Source organism: Macaca fascicularis, chromosome 1, assembly GCF_037993035.2.
Source record: "Macaca fascicularis isolate 582-1 chromosome 1, T2T-MFA8v1.1".
Lineage (NCBI taxonomy): Eukaryota > Metazoa > Chordata > Mammalia > Primates > Cercopithecidae > Macaca > Macaca fascicularis.
In genome coordinates, this window is record NC_088375.1 from 106,008,355 (window position 1) to 106,026,758 (window position 18,404).

The window sequence follows — 18,404 nt, forward strand, 5'->3', positions numbered from 1 at the left end:
CTGCGGTGAGGGGGTGGGAGTGGGGTAGAGGTTGGACAGGAAGAACTTCGAGTGGAGTGCAGCTCAGGACCCGAGAGACTGCTCTCAGGAGCACTCCGGTCCTGGACAACCCTCAGAGGAGGAAACAACCCACCCTTTTGGCCTGGTGAGGGGCACGCATTCTTTGGAGAGAAAGAAATTCAAACCCAGTTGCTACTGTTGTAGCACACAGAGCCTCACACTTAGCAGGGGCTCAATGGTCATACGTTTTAATATGGAGTGGCAGAAAAGCATGTCCGAAAAAACACATTGCTTTATTTTGAGACAAAGAACATTGTATAAAAAAACTCCAGTTGTAGAAATCAGGACAGACACACAGCAACTTATATACAGATACTGTACACGTGGGCCCTGCCCTTTAGGCTACACTCTAGGCAGAATGTACACATGGGCACTGCCCTTACAGCTACACTCTAAGAACAGGTTGGCACAGCCCCCCTGCTGGCACAGCTCTGGGGAGTGCTGCCCCAGGATGGGAGAGAATGCAGTACCTGGCTACAAACTTCTCTGTGGCAGCTCCACAGATGAGGTCTTGCTGGGAGATGCTGGGTCAGCCCAAGCATGCTGCCTCTCCTGTACCTGGCTCCCAAGCAAGAAACTGTTTCTTGCTTTTCCTTTAGTCAGTTCATCTGGGCATCCTGGCTGTCTTCTGAAGGGGGCATCTTTGCCAAGCTTTGCCCATCCACGTGGCCCCTTCCAGCTCAGCTCCCACTGTGCCTTAAGGGACCATGTCTGCACAGCTTGTTTCTTTGGCTTAAAGGCAGGAATGGTGGGAAAAGACTGTCTCCACTTATTTCTCCATCCCTCTGAGGTGAAGGTGGGGATGGCACTGCTGGGCTGGTTGGCCTCCTTCCAGTTGAAACCCTTAATACTGACCCGTTTTGAGGCTGCTAGGTGACAGCTTGTGCCTGTGGTGGGAGTGGTTCCCAGGGATGGGGGCTCTGAAAGTGGCCCCAAGACAGGTTTGGAGTGCCTGTCCCTCTCTTCAGCCCAGTTCCAATCGTTAAGGCCAGGTGTGGCATACACCTTCACGGGGTTTGCAGCAGCAGAAGTGGTAGGAGCAGCACAGTCCAGGCAAGTGGGAAGAGGCGTGGGGCGGCACTGTGACCGATGCTATGTAGAACCCGCACCTCTGGGTCATCTGCAAGGTGAGAGGGCAAAGGCCGCCAATGTGAGTGACTCCACTATTTGCACTGGCCTTCAGCCCAACAGGATTCCCTCAGCCTCTGCCTGGTAAAGGAGCCACCTCCTGTACCCAACCTCTTCAAGCAGACCCCTTCCTGTGCCCCAGGCCCAATCTGCTCCAGCTACCCACCTGCTGCAAGTCTCTTCTCCTGTGGATTGTCATGGGCCTGAGGACTGTGAGCTGAAAGACAAGAGTGGTAGTAGATCAGGTACTGTATCAAAGAGGCAGAGAGCTGTGAGTGTGAGGGGCTGGGCTGCAAGACTTCTATACCATCCCAGATCACCAGACCGCCCAGCATAGAGATGGAGGAAGGAGGCCCACAGGGCCCTGACACTCACTGATTTTGCCATTGACAGTCACTTTCAACCTCAAGCAGCGGTCTTCTTGCTGGTGGATGGGTTTGGCTGCAAGATAAGCCCACAGGAGGTTAAGTAAGAAACCTTTGGTGGAAGAAAATGTAAGCCCAAATTCCCCTTGCCCTGTTTTCTCAGCTCCCTACTCAATTTCATTCTCTTCCCTCTAATCTTGATTCCTACCCTCCTTAGTTTTTGCTAACTTCCTGCCCAATGTTCAGCCCAGCCTCCCATTCTTTGGAAATAACCCTCAGCTTTGGCAGTGGTGACAAAAAGAACGTAGACACTGCCCCTCCCCACATTTCATCCTTCACTTCTCCGAGTCTGAATATGTTCCTCTTGCCTATATATACTACTCCTAGGCCGGGTGTGGTGGCTCACACCTGTAATCCCAGCACTTTGGGAGGCTGAGGTGGGCGGATCACGAGGTCAGGAGTTCGAGACCAGCCTGGCCAGCCAATATGGTGAAACCCCGTCTCTACTAAAAATACAAAAATTAGCCGGGCGTGGTGGCACATGCCTGTAGTCCCAGCTACTCAGGAGACTTAGGCAGAAGAATCAATTGAACCTGGGAGATGGAGGTTGCAGCAAGTTGAGATTGTGCCACTGCACTCCAGCCTGGGCGACAGAGCGAGACTCCGTCTCAGAAAAAAAAAAAAAAAATATATATATATACACACACACACACACACACACACACACACACACATATATATACTACTACTGCCTAGCCCCCACTGACTGAGTCCTAGATCCATTTTATACAAAGCTGATTTCATAACTTTTTTTTGAGATGGAGTCTTGCTCTGTCACCCAGGCTGGAGTGCAATGGTGTGATCTCGGCTCACTATAACCTCACACCTCCTGAGTTCAAGTGATCCTCCTGCCTCAGCCTATTGAGTAGCTGGGACTACAGAGGTGCGCCACCACACCCGGCTAATTTTCGTATTTTTTTAGTAGAGTTGGGGTTTCACCATGTTGGCCAGGCTGGTCTTGAACTCCTGACCTCAGGTGATCCGCCTGCCTCGGCCTCCCAAAGTGCTGGATGATCTCATAACTTAAAATCCATCAGGCTGTGCGTGGTGGTTCACGCCTATAATCCCAGTACTTTGGGAGGCCGAGGCAGGTGGATCACTTGAGGTCAGGAGTTCAAGACCAGCGTGACCAACATGGTGAAACCCTGTCTCTAATAAAAATTCAAAATTAGCTGGGTGTGGTGGCAGATGCCTATAATCCCAGCTACTTGGGAGGCTGAGGCAGGAGAATTGCTTGAATCTGGGAGACAGAGGTTGCAGTAAGCAGAGTTCAAGACCAGCGTGACCAACATGGTGAAACCCTGTCTCTAATAAAAATTCAAAATTAGCTGGGTGTGGTGGCAGATGCCTATAATCCCAGCTACTTGGGAGGCTGAGGCAGGAGAATTGCTTGAATCTGGGAGACAGAGGTTGCAGTAAGCAGAGATCACACCACTGCACTCCAGCATGGGCAACAAGAGTGAAACTCCATCTCAAAATAATAAAATAAAGTAAAATGAAATAAAACCCATCATTGGCGAGAGCCCTCAGGATAAAGTCCAAACTCCTTATCACTTTTTAGTTCCCCCATGGTCTGTTCTGTCCACCTCTCCAGGCTCACATCTCCTCACTGACTGTATCCTTCCCACTCCAGCCAGGCTGAGCCATAGGAAGTTCCCTGAAGATGTCATGCTCCCTTTGTACGTATGCCTTCATGCCTGGCCAGCTCCTCTGCCGGTCCTAAGCTCTGGGATCATCTTCCCCACTGAGCCTTCTCTGAGCCCCATAGCCTGGCAGGTACCCAGGTCATTTTCCCAAGGCCCCTGTGTTCATGTCTACCGTAGCATACTGTTCTAAGGGTCTGTTAACCTATGTGTGTTTCTTCTCAGCTTCCGTGAGGACAGGGACTCTGTAGTGTTTTATTTATCTCTGTGCTGGTAGTGCCAAGCAGAGTGCCCAGCACGTAGAAGCTCACTCACATTGGGATGTGGATGAATGAAAATAGAATTCAAGATTGGAAGGGGCCCTCTACTGCTGGACTCTGCACCAAGCATGTACCCAAGCATGTACGTGGTGGCAAAAAAAAAAAAAAAAAAAACCAGACACTGTCCCCTCACAGGCACTCACAGATATAGTAGTAGCTGTGTCCTTCTTTGAACTCCTTGCCCAGGGTGAAAGGTGTGAAGCGCTGGAACTTCTCAGACAGCTTCTCTGGGCCATGCTTGGCACTGGGCCGGTTGCACTGCCAGCGGACCTGGTCCTTGGACTGGGGCTGGCACAGCTGGTACTCCTCACGCTCCACCAGGTACAGTATGTACCGCTCCATGGCAGCGTCTGCCACAGAGTGATCCTCATAGTGCGGACAGATGATGTCCACGTAGTCATTCAGCTGCACATGTATGGTGTAGTCCTCATTCCGGAACCTGGGGACACACACGGGGGAAGAAGCAGGGGGTCATTCAGAAGCCGGGCCAGATCCTTGGACCTCCAAATGTTTACATGACCTCTCACATTTCACACTAGACCCCAAGAGATTTTTCCAAAGTCTCAACTCCCAATATGTACCGATCTTGATGTCTTACATTTCTCTCTGCCATCTCTAAACATTCCCCCGCACCATCACTGTCTCCTGTTGGTCCTTCAAATAGCATCCACTCAGTATCTTTCAGGTACCAAAGCATTTTCCATAACCCGCGTGATGTTTACTCAAGGATGGGCTTCTACCTATTTCTGTAGCTCACTCATCATTCTCTTCTACCCATAAATATTTCCCCAAATCTGTTATACCAGTTGCTCCTTTTAAATGCTGTTAGGCCTCAACCTGAGACCCCACCGGTCTATCTTGTAATCAGAATCCAGGAAACCCTTTCTCTTTACCATGCTAGCCCCGAGCCCCCAACACATCTGTGTCTTCACCTTCCTTACTCCTCTCACATTTCCCCGGACCCACTGAGTAGATCTCACATTTCCTAGCTTCACTTTTCCTCAAAATATACCCGGGTCCACAGATAATGCCCCTAGTCCTTTAAGTTAAATCACTCTTATCAATTCCTTCAGCCCCCCTCAAATCTCCTTTTCTAGCTATTCAAAGTTATACACTGGTCTCCTTTTCCCCTTCTTAGAGCACCCCCAAACATCCCTGTCCTTTTTTCTCCAAAAGCCACATTTCCACCTCCCGCCAGATGAAATGCTGGAGCTCTGGGCTTGAGACAGCCTCTCCCCTCTCCTCTCCTCTCCCCTCCTCCCAAGGTGGAGCCAGCTCCCCTCCCCTAGTTCATTCCCCCTGGCCCCACCGGCTCCAGCCTGACTGCCCACCAGCCCCTCCCCACCAGCCCCAGACACCTGGCTCCAGCCTGGGTGGGGTCCCAGTAGGGGGAAAAGTGCTCCCCACAACCCCCGAAGCTGCTCAGTTTCTCTAATTCCCCCAGGCACTGCCAGCTAGAGACTCAGCAGAATTAGCGTCAACTTGCTTCGAACCGAAAGCACTGGCCACGGCTGGGAGGGCGAGGAAGGAGTCAGGTGGAGAGGACTCTGAGATGGGCACCCACTGCCCAATCAGCATGACCCCAGAGAGGCCAGGCTTTGCAGCAGCACGCCAGCGCCCAAACTGGGCTTACCAGGCCCCTCCCCCACCCTGGGGAAAAGAGAGAGAGGAGCAGAGAGAGGCTTTTAAAATTCCTCTCTGGAGAGATAAACATAGAAGCCATTTCGGAACAGGTATTTCAGCTCTGGGCCTGGCGTCTTTCCCTCATTCCCGTGACGGGCACTGACTCATTCCTCATCCACCTCTGCTACCCGCCCCAGCACTCATGAGAACCTGTGAAAATTTACCTTGTCAAATGTGGACAGCCCCTAGGACCCCAGGAGGGCACAGCGCCCACTCACCCCCAACACTGTCCTCCAAACAAAGGCAGCCAGCAGGTCGGAATGAGGGGCCTGCCCTCCAGCACGAGGGAGGCTGGTGCCCTTCTCAGCATGCTGCCCCTGCCTGAGGCCTGGAGATCCCAGGGCTGCTGCCCACTGGCCTGAGTCACCCATGCCAGCCTCACCTACCCCGTTCATTGTAGCCTCATATTTGCCCCCACGCTGGGCCCAGCTTGGCTGCCTACGGACTCTACTCTGGACTGGCATCTCTTTAGTCCTGGGTATGATAGGGTGTGTGTGTGTGTGTGTGTGTGTGTGTGTGTGTGTGTGTGTGTGTGGCCGGAGGGTCACCCATCAGCCCCCTCTCCTGGGGGTACAGTCTGCTCGACTTAGCCTTCATTTGACTCTTGTTCCCCATCTGGGAAAGGGGGCAGTGGCGTCAGGGAAGGCGGGGAGGTGGGTAAGGAAGAGGCTCCTTCCTGAAAGAGAGGAAACTTGGGAGCTTGGGAACGGAAAAGGCCAGGGTCCCCCCCTCCCTACTCATGGCTTCCTGTCCCCTCCTCCTTCTTCAGTCAACACCTGGAATGGGCATAAACAGGGACTTTGCTCTCTCCCATACTAGGGCAAGATGCATCGGGTCAAGGAGGCAAAGCACAGGGAACGGGTGGCAGAGGGCTGGCTGGGCCTCCCCAGCATCCATGTGCAGGAGGGCATTGCCCTCTGGGGTTGGCAGCTGGCTGTTCTCTCCCCGACCCCAACAAGCCACAGACAACAGACTGCCTCACCAGACGATGCCACAGGGTCAGAGGAAGCTGGCACAACATATTTCTCAAGGGGAGTGGGGGGCAAGCTCGCTAGGGCTGAGTGGCTAAGCCGGTGAGATGGCTTTGGTGATACCAAGCTGCCCAGTTCTCTCCCCGTCCTCCCTACCACCCTCTCCTATATTCCCGCAAATATTGTTCCCATAACTTCGGAAAACTCAAGGGCAAGAACAAAGGGGCCGACAGAGTCTTCCTCCCAGTACCATTTGCCTCACAGCCCTAAACCTGCCCAGGAGAAATTAACTCCTTCCTGCCCAGAGCCTTCTGTAATCCCTTTAACCCCTTCTGTTCCTTCTGAAGCTTTCCCATGATCTCCCTCTCCCAGCTCTTCAATTTTACTACTTGAGAGCCCCATAAACAGGTGATTCCCTCAACCTACCCATGCACAGCATGTGCCTCACTCATGCCACCCCAAAAGACCCCTAGTGGGGGACTTTCCAGGTTTGCTTTAAATACAGGGTGAATGCATAATGAATGCCTACAGCCCAGCTCTCTCCTGAGAGGTCCTTTCAGGGTTCCCTTGAGCATTCTGCACACTCTTGATGTCACACCAGGTACCTGTCAGTGTGGTCAGATGCCCAAAGGACACACAAGGAGGGGCGTGGAGGCTTTCAACGTGGGGGGGACCTAGAACAAGGGCCCTGGCTGCCAGGGGCAAAGTCTGTGCTGGAGGCAGGAACTGCCCAGCATAGGTCCCTCACTTCAGAGTAATAGGGGTACCAGAGAGAAGGAAGGGAAGGGCAGATATAAGCCCATGCAAGTAGACACGAGCAGGTTCCTGCCCCGGGGTGGGGTGCTCCCAGATATGAGGGAGAAGTGAGGGGAGGAAAATCTACAGTAGCCCTCCTACCTCGGTCATCTACTCTAGGCTCAGCTCAGGGGTTGGCCGGGACAGTTATCCCGATAGGGAGGGCAGTGCCAGCCGGGAGTCCAGGCTGCCAGTGGAAGACTCGAGGCTTACTTGGGATTTGAACTGTTCCAGAAGACGGTGTGTCGATCAGCAGCGGCCAGACTGCAGCAGAGACCCAAGAGAGGGGCCCAGAGGAACTCCATAGCGCGGGGCCTGGCCAGGCCGGGCGGGGACGCCGGGCTCCTAGGTGTCTGGGTTCCCGCTGGCTTTCTCCGCGGCGAAGTCAGCGTTGGGCTCACAGATCTGGCCCCTTCGCCTTGCGACTCCGCCTTTTGGGCCGGCGCCGCCCGACACCCCGCCCCGCCCTCGCCCCGCCCGGCGCGCGGCTGCCCCGGGGCTTGGGGGCTGGGGAGGTGGAGGAGGGGCGGGCAGGGCAGGCGAGGAGGCTAGGGGTGCAGGAAAGAGCGAAGCGCGCTCCTCTGCCCCGGCAGATCTGCTCAGAGCTGTGTGTTCGCTCACTTGTGGGTCTGCGTGGAGCTTTGTAAGCCTGTCCGGGTGGTGGGCTTGCTTCCCTGGGCGCAGTCGCGTGCGGGAGAAGGGAAGAACTCGCAAGTGCGAGTCTGCGAACGCGGGGGTACGGGACCCGGCTTTGCTGCTCCGCGCGCGGACCTTGCAGGGTGCGAGGTTGTTGACATGCCCCGCACCTTTCTGAGCCTCGCATGCCCAGGCTCGGGCGCCCGCGTTCCCACCCTCTCCTCCTCCCCCATCCCCTTCCCGGACTCTGCGCTCGACTGCCCCTCCCCACACACATGCGGCTGTTTGTTTTTGTTGGGTTTGTCAATGTTGTCTTTGTTCTGGAGATTGTGTCATCGCCTAGATGCCGGGAATAAAGTGCAACGCTGTGTGTGATCGAGTGTGTAACGTGTGCGGCCGGGGCTAAGGGCGCCTCTGTCCATCCCATCAGTGCCTGCGCGCAGGAGCGACACGCGGGACCCTGGGCTCGAGAGGGGTCCGTTCTTATTTTAGATACGTTAAAGGGCACTGATGACCTGAGTATGTGTGACAACACACGCGTACACCGTGCAAACGGGCTCTTGAATATGGACTGTGAGAATCTGGGCATGAAGGGTGACTTAAACTGTAACCACACATGAAATACGTGTGATGGCGCGCTAGTGTGAAAGCATTTGTGAGTAGTATCACAGCCGCGTGTGTGAAAGGGTGTGAAACTCTTTGACAGACGTATGCTAATGTTTGTGAACAGCGTGTGAAGAGGAGGGGAGACGCGTACCGGCGTGCAGCGGGGGTGGGGTGGAGCGGAGGGGTGTTTGTGCGCAGTCCTCAGGCTGCACAGCTGGGGTTGGCCCAGTCTGAGCTGGGGCTCCCAGTCAGTCGGGCCCCAGTACCCGGCTTGGCCCCCTCCCCCGCGCTGTGTAAACAAACCCGCTGGAATTTGCCTCTCGGGGCTCTTCTCCCCGCCAGGATCTGCTGCCGTCTGGAGAGGGCTTGGCGGGCGGGTGTCAGCTCCTGGGGTGGAGAGGGCGGGCAGGTGTTTGATTAGGCGTGCACGAGTGAGCCTGGAGTGGGAGAGCCGAATGTTGTGTGTCTGCGTGCGTTTGGTGGTTTACGTGAGTGGTTGTGTGGCTGTGTGAGAGCCGGATTGGTGCTGTGTGTGTGCGCATCCCTAGCCGGCCCTTCCCCGCGGCTGCGCATCGCGGGAAGCCACCGACCCGGGGCCCCTGGCCAGCTCCAGCCCAGCTTACCCGGTTCCCAGGCCGTTTCATCCTCCTATTTTACGGCCAGGCCTGCTACAGCCCCTGTAATTACGCGGGGCCCGGACGCCGCAGCAAGTCTGGCTCTGACCCCGCCGGGGAGGAGCCTGGAGCTGGGGAGGGCCCAGCCGGCTCTCCACTGCACCACCACGTGCGCTCAGGCCGCTGGAGGCCCTATTCGCTGCGCTTACAATAAATACAGAGCACCAACGGCCTGTAACCCCGCGGCCGGGTCAGGGCCCGGTTTTGCGCACGGCCAGCGCCACCCACCTCTCCCTCGCGCACCTGCCCCAGGCGACGTGCCCAGCCAAGCGTTTGTCCAAGGTGCGGCCCGCTCCTCCTGCCCAGGACGAAGTCCACCAGACGACTGGTCCCAGGGCGGCACCTCACGCGCCTTTTGCTCACCTAGGAGGACACGTGGCCCTGGCGAGAGTACTGCATCCCAGTTCGGGCATTCCACAGAGTCAAAGCTCCAGGAGGACATGGGTTTTTGTTTTGTTCATTATCTTATTGCTAGCTCCTGGCACAGCATCTAGCACATACAGTAGATGATCAGTAAATATCTGTGGACTTGGTGAAATCACTCACTGTTCAGTGAAGGAACTTAACTTCTGCTGGACGTAACTGCTCCGAAAAGGAGCCAGCAGAGGGGTTGGAGAGGGGAGGGATGCTGGCAGCTCTTTACAGCGGGTGGCCCCGGTTGCCTCCTGGAGGAGACAGCTTTGGGCCGGATTCCCTGGTTTATCTGACCGCTGGGACTGGGCGGGGACGTGTGAGGTCCCACGCTGCAGCTGCTTGGGCCAGGCAGGTTCGGGCTCGCTAGGCCCAGTCTGGCGGGGCCACGTCAGCTCTTGCCTGTGTCTAGGTCTGGAGCAAGCTGGGTGCAGAAGCGTGCAGGGAAATTCTGGGCACCGACAGGACCTGGAGCCCTCTTTCCCTGCTTTGGCGCTGTCCCCAGTATTCTCATCTCACTCTGGGCATTGATCCCATCACTCCTCTATCCACTCCCCTATCCATATGGGGGTCCATCCTCCCCCCTACTGGAGCAGCCCTAGACACTGAGTGTTGTGATGAACTGGGTGTTGTGATGGGCACCGAGAGTGTAAGGATGGGTTTAAGATAAAATTACTACCTCGGGGAGCCTCCAGGCCAGTAGGGGATATTGACAAGCCACCAGGACAGCAAACTTGCTAAGTGCCCAAGCCCAGACTGCAGTCCTACCACTCACAGTCACACTGCCCTGACCCCTCCCGGAGCCCCTGCGGTGCCTGCTGTGCTGAGGGGAGAGTTGCAGGCACTGTGCCATTCAGAGACAACAGTAGGGACTTCTGTGCCTGGAGACTCGATCTGCTGACCAACTCTGGGGCCCCCTCCCAGTCCCTTCCTCATGCCAGCCCCCACCCTGCCCGGGTGGGTCTGCTCTCCATTCTTTCTTGGTGCTGCCTCTCACCTCAAAGTTGTGTGCCTGTGTTGGCTCCCAGCATATCACCTGCAGGCAAACATCTGCGCTTAGTGACGATAGCTGCCTGAGGTGTCTGTCTGTCTGTCTGCCTGTCTTCGTCTAGGAAATTCCTCCATGAGTCCTTTCTGGAAATTCCTGGGAGGGCTGAGGACTTGGGGGAGGCCCTGGCTGCCTGGAGGCAGCATTTCCACTTGGGAACAGGTGCAGGTACTGGATTGCGCCTCCTTTGCTGGGTGCCCTGCGGTTTGGGGTGGGGAAGGCCAGAGCTGCAGGGCCCTGGGGCAAGTGAAACCTGGTTCAGCCCCAGAGGGTATCTCTGGGCAATGGGGCGAGGCAGCAGGGGGAGGAGCAGAACCTGGGCTGAGAGCAATCTCTGTCCTACTCCCTCAAGGTCATTTTGAAACATAAAGTATACCCTTCCCCACTTTATTAGTAATGTGCACACATTTTTCAGAAGTTGGAAAATAGGCCGGGCACGGTGCTCATGCCTGTAATCCCAGCACTTTGGGAGGCTGAGGCGGGTGGATCACTTGAGGTCAGGAATTCGAGACCAGCCTGGCCAACATGGTGAAACCCCATCTCTCCTAAAAATACAAAAATTAGCTGGGTGTAGTGGTGGGTGCCTGTAATCCCAGCTACTTGGGAGGCTGAGGCAGGAGAATCACTTGAATCTGGGAGGTGGAGGTTGCAGTAAGCCAAGATCGCACCGATGCACTCTAGCGTGGGCAACAGAGTGAGACTCCATCTCAAAAAAAAAAAAAAAAGAGAGAACAGAAGGATAAAGGGAGGGGAGGACCACCTGCTGCTCTTAACGTTGGCCTCCCTGCCCTGCCAGCTTTTTGCTAGGGAAGAGATTTTGCTTGCTTTTAGACAATGTAATAAACATGACTCATTTCAATTGTGTGCTTCTTTTTTCCCTTTACAACAGAAAACATTTTTTATGTTATAAACTCTTTGTAAACAATGTTTTCAAGGGAGAGTAATGCTTCATTAGGTGAGTATTTCAGAGTTTGCCATTGCAATGAAAGCAGGACAGAAATGAACATATCCATGCACACTCAAACATCCCTCAGTTGCTGAGCAGTTGGGTTGATTGGCTCTTAGAATTTAGGACTATTGGCCGGGCGTGGTGGTTCATGCCTCTATTCCCAGCACTTTGGGAGGCTGAGGCAGACAGATCACGAGGTTAGGAGTTCGAGACCAGCTTGACCAACCTGGTGAAACCCCATCTCTACTAAAAATTAAAAAATTAGCCAGGCATGGTGGCGCGCACCTGTAATCCCAGCTACTCAGGAGGCTGAGGCAGGAGAATCACTTGAACCTGAGAGGTGGAGGTTGCAGTGAGCCAAGATCATGCCACTGCACTGCACTCCAGCCTGGGCGACACAGCAAGACTCTGAAAAAAATATATAGAGAGAACTTAGGACTATTAGGAGGCTGAGCTGAGAGGACTGTGTGAGACTAGGAGTTAGAAATTAGCCTGGGTGACATTTTGAGAACCCATCTCTACACAAAATAATAATAATAATAATAATAAGTTAGCCGGGGTACATAGTGCATGCTATGCTGGAGGCTGAGGCAGGAGGATCACTTGAGTCCGGGAGTTGAGGTTACAGTGAGCTATGACTGTGCCTCTACACTGCAGCCTGGGTGACAGAGCTAGACAGTCTCTAAAAAAGAACTTAGAAATAACCCTGCAATTGCCGGGCACAGTGGCTCACGCCTGTAATCCCAGCACTTTGGGAGGCCGAGGCGGGAGGATCACCTGAGGTCAGGAGTTCAAGATCAGCCTGGGCAACACGGTGAAACCGCATCTCTACCAAAAATACAAAATTAGCCGGGCATGGTGGCACATGCCTGTAATCCCAGCTACTTAGGAGGCTGAGGCATGAGAATTGCTTGAACCTGGGAAGCGCAGGATGCGGTGAGCCGAGATAGTGCCATTGCACTCCAGCCTTGGCAACAAGAGTAAATCTGTGTCTCACCAAAAAAGAAAAAAAAAAAAAAAAAAAAGGAAATAACCCTGTCCTGCAATTGACTTTAACAACAAGCACTTATGGAGCACCTACTGTGGACCAGCTTACATTTGGGCATACGGATGTGTGACAAAACTTTGATATTGCCAAACCAAAGCCAGATCCTTTGATACTAGTCCAGTTATCTTCTTTTTTGTTTGTTTGTTTTGAGCTCTGTCGCCCAGGCTGGAGTGCAGTGGCTGGATCTCAGCTCACTGCAAGCTCCGCCTCCCGGGTTTACGCCATTCTCCTGCCTCAGCCTCCAGAGTAGCTGGGACTACAGGCACCCGCCACCTCGCCCGGCTAGGTTTTTTTTTGTATTTTTTTAGTAGAGATGGGGTTTCACCGTGTTAGCCAGGATGGTCTCGATCTCCTGACCTCATGATCCACCCGTCTAGGCCTCCCAAAGTGCTGGGATTACAGGCTTGAGCCACTGCGCCAGGCCCAGTTATCTTCTTGAGAATTGAAGTGACTACAACCTAAAAGATCTGTTTCTACTTAATCATCTATAGGCTACAGAGTAATTTCAACATCCTTTAGCATGGCATTTAAGGCCTTTGGCAACATGGCCCCCACACCACCTCTGTCTCATCTCCTGCCTCTCCCCTGAACATATTCTATAAAATTTCCTCCCCACATCCCACTCAGAAGGGGGCCAGACTCTGTGGGAGAAGGTGGAATTCTCCCCAGAAGTCCACTGCAGGAAAGAGGAAGTTAGATAAGATAGGAGAGTGGAAGGGAGATGAGATAGGCAGAAGCTCAGAAGGATGGGACTCAGGTTCCTGCACAGAAAGCAGCAGAAGGTGGTTTAGTTTTATTTATTTATTCATTTTTTTGAGACAGAGTCTCACTCTGTCACCCAGGCTGAGTGCAGTAGCGCAGTCTAGGCTCACTGCAACCTCTGCCTCCTGGGTTCAAGTGATTCTTGTGCCTCAGCTTCCTGAGTAGCTGGGATTACAGATGCCCACCACCATGCCCAGCTAATTTTTGTATTTTTAGTAGAGACAGGGTTTTGCCGTGTTGGCCAGGCTGGTCTCAAACTCCTGACCTCAGGTGGTCCACCTGCCTCAGTCTCCCAAAGTGCTGGCATTATAGACATGAACCATTGTGCCCGGCCAAAAGGTGTTTTATTTTGGGGCCTTTTCCACCAGAAATTTACTAATCATTTAAGTCAAACACGATACTGGGAGGCACTGGGGACTCTGAAATACAACCTTGTCCTAAAGAATGTATAATTCTGGGGCTGGATGTGGTGGCTCACGCCTGTAATCCTAGCACTTTGGGAGGCTGAGGCCGGTGGATCACAAGGTCAGGAGTTTAAGACCTGCCTGGCCAACATGGTGAAACCCCGTCTCTACTAAAAATACAAAAATTAGCCGGGCATGGTGGCGTGTGCCTGTAGTCCCAGCTACTCAGGAGGCTGAGGCAGAGAATTGCTTGAACCTGGGAGGTGGAGGTTGCAGTGAGCCAAGATCACACCACTGCATTCCAGCCTGGGTGACAGAGGGAGACTCCATCTCAAAGAAAAATAAAAAAAAAAAAAAGATGAAGAAGGTATAATTCTGGCAAATGTATAATTAGAATACATGACAAGAAGTATAACAGAGGTAGATGTAGCATAACAAGCTATGGACTCACAGAGGAAGGAAGTTTATCTGGGGTGAGGAGTGCTTCATAGAAGAAGGTCTATTTGAAATGGGCTTTGGAGAATAAGTAGGCATTCCCATTCAGGGAGAAGGGAACAAAGAACACAGGTAGAGAGGTGAGAGCTTGTGCAGTGAATACTCTGGCTCAGCTCTCTGTCCTCTGCTCCCCTGACTCTTGCCACTGGAGGAGATGGGGGGAGCAGAGGAGTGGCAGAGGAGGTGGGGAGGAGAGGACAGAGATAGGTGAGAACTGAGCCATAGGTATGAGGCTGGGAGAAGTCCGGGGTGGCTTGGTGGGCAGGAGTGCTCCTTATGGATAGGAAATGCAGGGGAGGAACAGGCCCAGGAAGGATGAATGGAGAGTTCAGTTTGGGACATTATATAAATTTCTGGCTGCAAATAACAGAATACCAGCTACTCGAAGTTTAAGTAAAGGGCTTACTTTCCCCCCGCAACAAGCAGTCTGGAAGTGAGACAGGAACTCAACAGTGTCACTGAAGGTCCAGTGCTTCCCCACGCCCTGCTGTCCTCAGGACCGTGGTCACAAGATGGCTGCTTCAGCCAGAGTGCTCCATTCTAGCTACAGGAGCCCCAGGAAGGAGGGTAGGGGGCCAGTGGTCCTCTCCTCCCATGGTGCTCTCCCTCTCTCTCTCTTTCTTTTTTTTTTTGAGACGAAAAAAAAAAAGGCTGGAGTGCGGTGGCACGATCTCGGCTCACTGCAACCTCCTACTCTTGGGTTCAAGCGATTCTCCTGCCTCAGCCTCCTGAGTAGCTGGGATTACAGGTGCACGCTACCACCCCCAGGTAATTTTTTTGTATTTTTAGTAGAGACGGAATTTCACCATGTTGGTCAGGCTGGTCTCAAACTCCTGATCTCGTGATCCGCCCACCTTGGCCTCCCAAACTGCTGAGATTAAAGGTGTGAGCCACCGCACCAGCCACCCCTCTCTCTTTTAAAAGCCTAGTCAAATGCAGGTGTGAGAAGGGAGAAAAGAGTAGAGCAAGCAGTTCAATCTGTAACTGACTGTGAACAAGTGAGATAACTCACTACCTTCTGATCAGCCCAAGGCTCTCTTTCATCTGGGAAGGAAATCTTTTCTAGCAACTCCCCAGACAAGGAACAGAACTAGCTCATGTGTCCACATGTCCGTTGCTACACCCATATCTACGAAGGAGAAGGGAGTGCTCTGACCGGGGCTGGGGCAGGGACCTATCCACCCCTGAATCTGTTCTGCTTCCCAAAGACACTGGAGTTCTATCAGCCTAGAAGCAGGGATTACATGGCTTTTGGGTAAGCAGTGAATAGTGTCTGCTGCAGTCATGTTGCATTTGAGAAACTAGTGGAACTTCCAGAATGAGTCCCGGGGGCAGTTGGAGGTGAGGGTCTGGAGCTCAGGAAGGTGAGAAGCTCAGAACAATTGTTGCTTGTGAACTCTGAGGCTCATGGGAAGTGTTTCTCCTAGACTGCAATGCTTCAGGCAGGGGAGAAGAGCAAAGAGGACATAGGGCCAGGAATCCCTTCCTTGTGATTATGGCTGGGGAGAAATCCGTCCTTTCCAGCTCCTCAACTTTGGCATCCAGGGTGGGAAAGCTGGGTGAGGGACGGCAGGAGGACATTCACTCTTGGTACAGCGGATAAACCTCTTTTCCACCCCTGGCTAAAATCTTTCACTATAACACAGTATATAAGACCCGGAGTTAGATACTTTTATTTCAGAAGCATTAGTTTTATACAATTTTTTTCTCTTTTTCTTTTTTTTGAGATGGAGTCTCGCTCTGTCGCCCAGGCTCAAATGCAGTGGCGTGATCTTGGCTCACTGCAAGCTCTGCCTCCCGGGTTCACACCATTCTCCTGCCTCAACCTCCCGAGTAGCTGGGACTGCAGGTGCCCACCAACACGCCCGGCAATTTTTTTTTTTTTTTTTTTTTGTATTTTTAGTAGAGTCGGGATTTCACCATGTTAGCCAGGATGGTCTCGATCTCCTGACCTCGTGATCCACCCACCTTGGCCTCCCAAAGTGCTGGGATTACAGGCATGCACCACCACGCCCTGCTAATTTGTGTATGTTTGGTAGAGACATGGTCTTACCATGTTGGCCAGGCTGGTCTCAAACTCCTGTCTTAAGTGATGTGCCTGCGTTGGCCTCCCAAAGTGCTGGGATTACAGGCATAAACCACTGTGCTCTGACTTTTTTTCTAATTCCAGAAGGAATACATGATTCGTGCAGAAGGCGTAGAGAAACACAAATGCAGAGAAAAAAAAAAATCACCCATAGAAGTTAAGGCTCAGGAACATGCACATTTCTTGATTCTTTTCCCATGGCTCTGTAAGTTTTATGGTCAATATCTTTGAGAAGTTATAGTTTAATGCCCATGTTACAACCAACTTGGAATCCCTTACATCTGTGTAACATTTTATTACAGTCCAGTGTTTTCAGTTGTACATTTTATCACATACTATTTCCTCTTTATAGACTCCTACACATTGCGAGGTGGGCAAGGGCAGGAATTATATCCCCACTGACCAGGTGAAAAAACTAAGGCTCCAAAAGGTGATGGTATTCAGGACTCAGATGGGGGGCCAGGCACAGTGGCTTATGCCTGCAATCCCAGAACATTGGGAGGCTGATGTGGGCAAACTTGAGTTCAGGAATTCAAGACCAGCCTGGGTAATGTGGTGAAACCCCATCTCTCTCTCTTGTTTTTTCCTTGGAGACTGAGTCGCACTCTCACTCTCAGTGTGCATTTCCCCTTGCATAGTTCCCTCACAGGCAGACGGGGGCAAGCCCAGGAAGTAGAGGCTACAGTGAACCGAGATGGCACCACTGCACTCCAGCCTGGGCAACAGAGCGAGACCCTCTCTAAAAAAAAAAAAAAAGAAAGAAAGAAAGAAAGAAAAAGTCGGGGTGAGGGGCTCACTCCTGTAATCCCAGCACTTTAGGAGGCCGGGCAGGCGGATCACCTGAGGTCAGGAGTTTGAGACCAGCCTGGCCAACATAGTGAAACCTCAGCTTTACTAAAAATGCAAAAATTAGTTGGGTGTGGTGGCACGTGCCTGTGGTCCCAGCTACTCGGGAGGCTGAGGCAGGAGAATATGGCTTGAACCCAGAAGGCGGAGGTTGCAGTGAGCCAAGATTGCACCACTGCACTCCAGCCTGGCCGACAGAGCAAGACTCAGTATCAAAAAAAAAAAGAACTCGGCCGGGTGCGGTGGCTCAAGCCTGTAATCCCACCGCTTTGGGAGGCCGAGATGGGTGGATCACGAGGTCAGGAGATCGAAACCATCCTGGCTAACACGGTGAAACCCCGTCTCTACTAAAAAAATACAAAAAACTAGCCGGGCGTGGTGGTGGGCGCCTGTAGTCCCAGCTGAGGCTGAGGCAGGAGAATGGTGTAAACCCGGGAGGCAGAGCTTGCAGTGAGTCGAAATGGCGCCACTGCACTCCAGCCTGGGCAACAGAGCGAGACTCTGTCTCAAAAAAAAAAAAAAAAAGAACTCAAATGGGTACACTTGATGGGGCTTGGATCTACACCATGCTATTCCTTTTACACCCCACTTGCCTGGCTCTCCTGGGGATAAAGGAAAGCCTTGGCACCAAGTGCTGTATCTGGTGGGAGCAAATGTGAGGAGTCAGTAGAGAAGGTAAAGGAAAGAGCTAGAGAGGGGGCTGGGTGTGGGACAGTCTCAGAGGGAACCTGAGGCGGTTTGTGGGACAGGTTCTGAGATGCAGTCCCCCAGGGCTTAAGCTCACCCTGGCCTGTCCCTGCAGGCAGGTGGGAGATGTCCAGATAATGGACAGCTCATTTGTTTGTTTGTATAACAGGTGCTGTGCCTAAGTGTGGCAAGATACACCCAAGCCACATCCGATAAGGCAGTTAGTGAACAGGGAGACAGTGCAGAGAGGAGTGGGGTCTGGGGCCCAGATGTGGAAACTTGGGAAAGTTACTTAACCTCTCTGAGCCTCACCTTTTATTCATCATAAAATGGGGTCAAGACTACCTTCTCTATGCAATTATTAATATTATTATTATAAATTTATTTATTTTGAGATGGAGTTTCGCTCTTGTTGCCCAGGCTGGAGTGCAATGGTGCGATCTCAGCTCACCGCAACCTCCGCCTCCCCAGTTCCAGCAATTCTCCTGCCTCAGCCTCCCAAGTAGTTGGGACTACTACAGGTACCCGCCACCACACCCCACTAATTTTGTTTTTTTTTGTATTTTTAGTAGAGACGGAGTTTCACTGTGTTAGCCAGGATGGTCTCGATTTCCTGACCTCGTGATCCGCCCGCCTCAGCCTCCCAAAGTGCTGGGATTACAGGCGTGAGCCACCAGCCTGGCCTCCATGCAATTATTGCAGGGATCAAATGAAATAATAGATGTGT

General features: G+C 52.8%; 1 protein-coding gene across 3 annotated transcripts; it reads right to left on the minus strand.

Moving 5' to 3' along the window:
• Positions 1-274: 274 nt before the first annotated feature.
• On the minus strand, positions 275-7,412 carry EFNA1 (ephrin A1). Of its 3 annotated transcripts, none has more exons than XM_005541609.3 (5): positions 7,239-7,412; positions 3,720-4,015; positions 1,564-1,629; positions 1,355-1,405; positions 275-1,180 (listed from the first exon to the last, which is right to left on the minus strand). In XM_005541609.3, exons 1-5 carry the CDS (start codon positions 7,328-7,330, stop codon positions 1,068-1,070), a joined length of 618 nt encoding a protein of 205 aa, XP_005541666.1. In that variant the 5' UTR covers positions 7,331-7,412; the 3' UTR covers positions 275-1,067. The 3 variants fall into 3 exon arrangements, with proteins under 3 accessions (XP_005541666.1, XP_073850239.1, XP_073850236.1); XM_073994138.1 differs by having other exon boundaries at positions 7,128-7,412; XM_073994135.1 differs by lacking the exon at positions 7,239-7,412 and adding an exon at positions 4,935-5,201.
• Between the last annotated feature and the right edge of the window lie 10,992 nt (positions 7,413-18,404).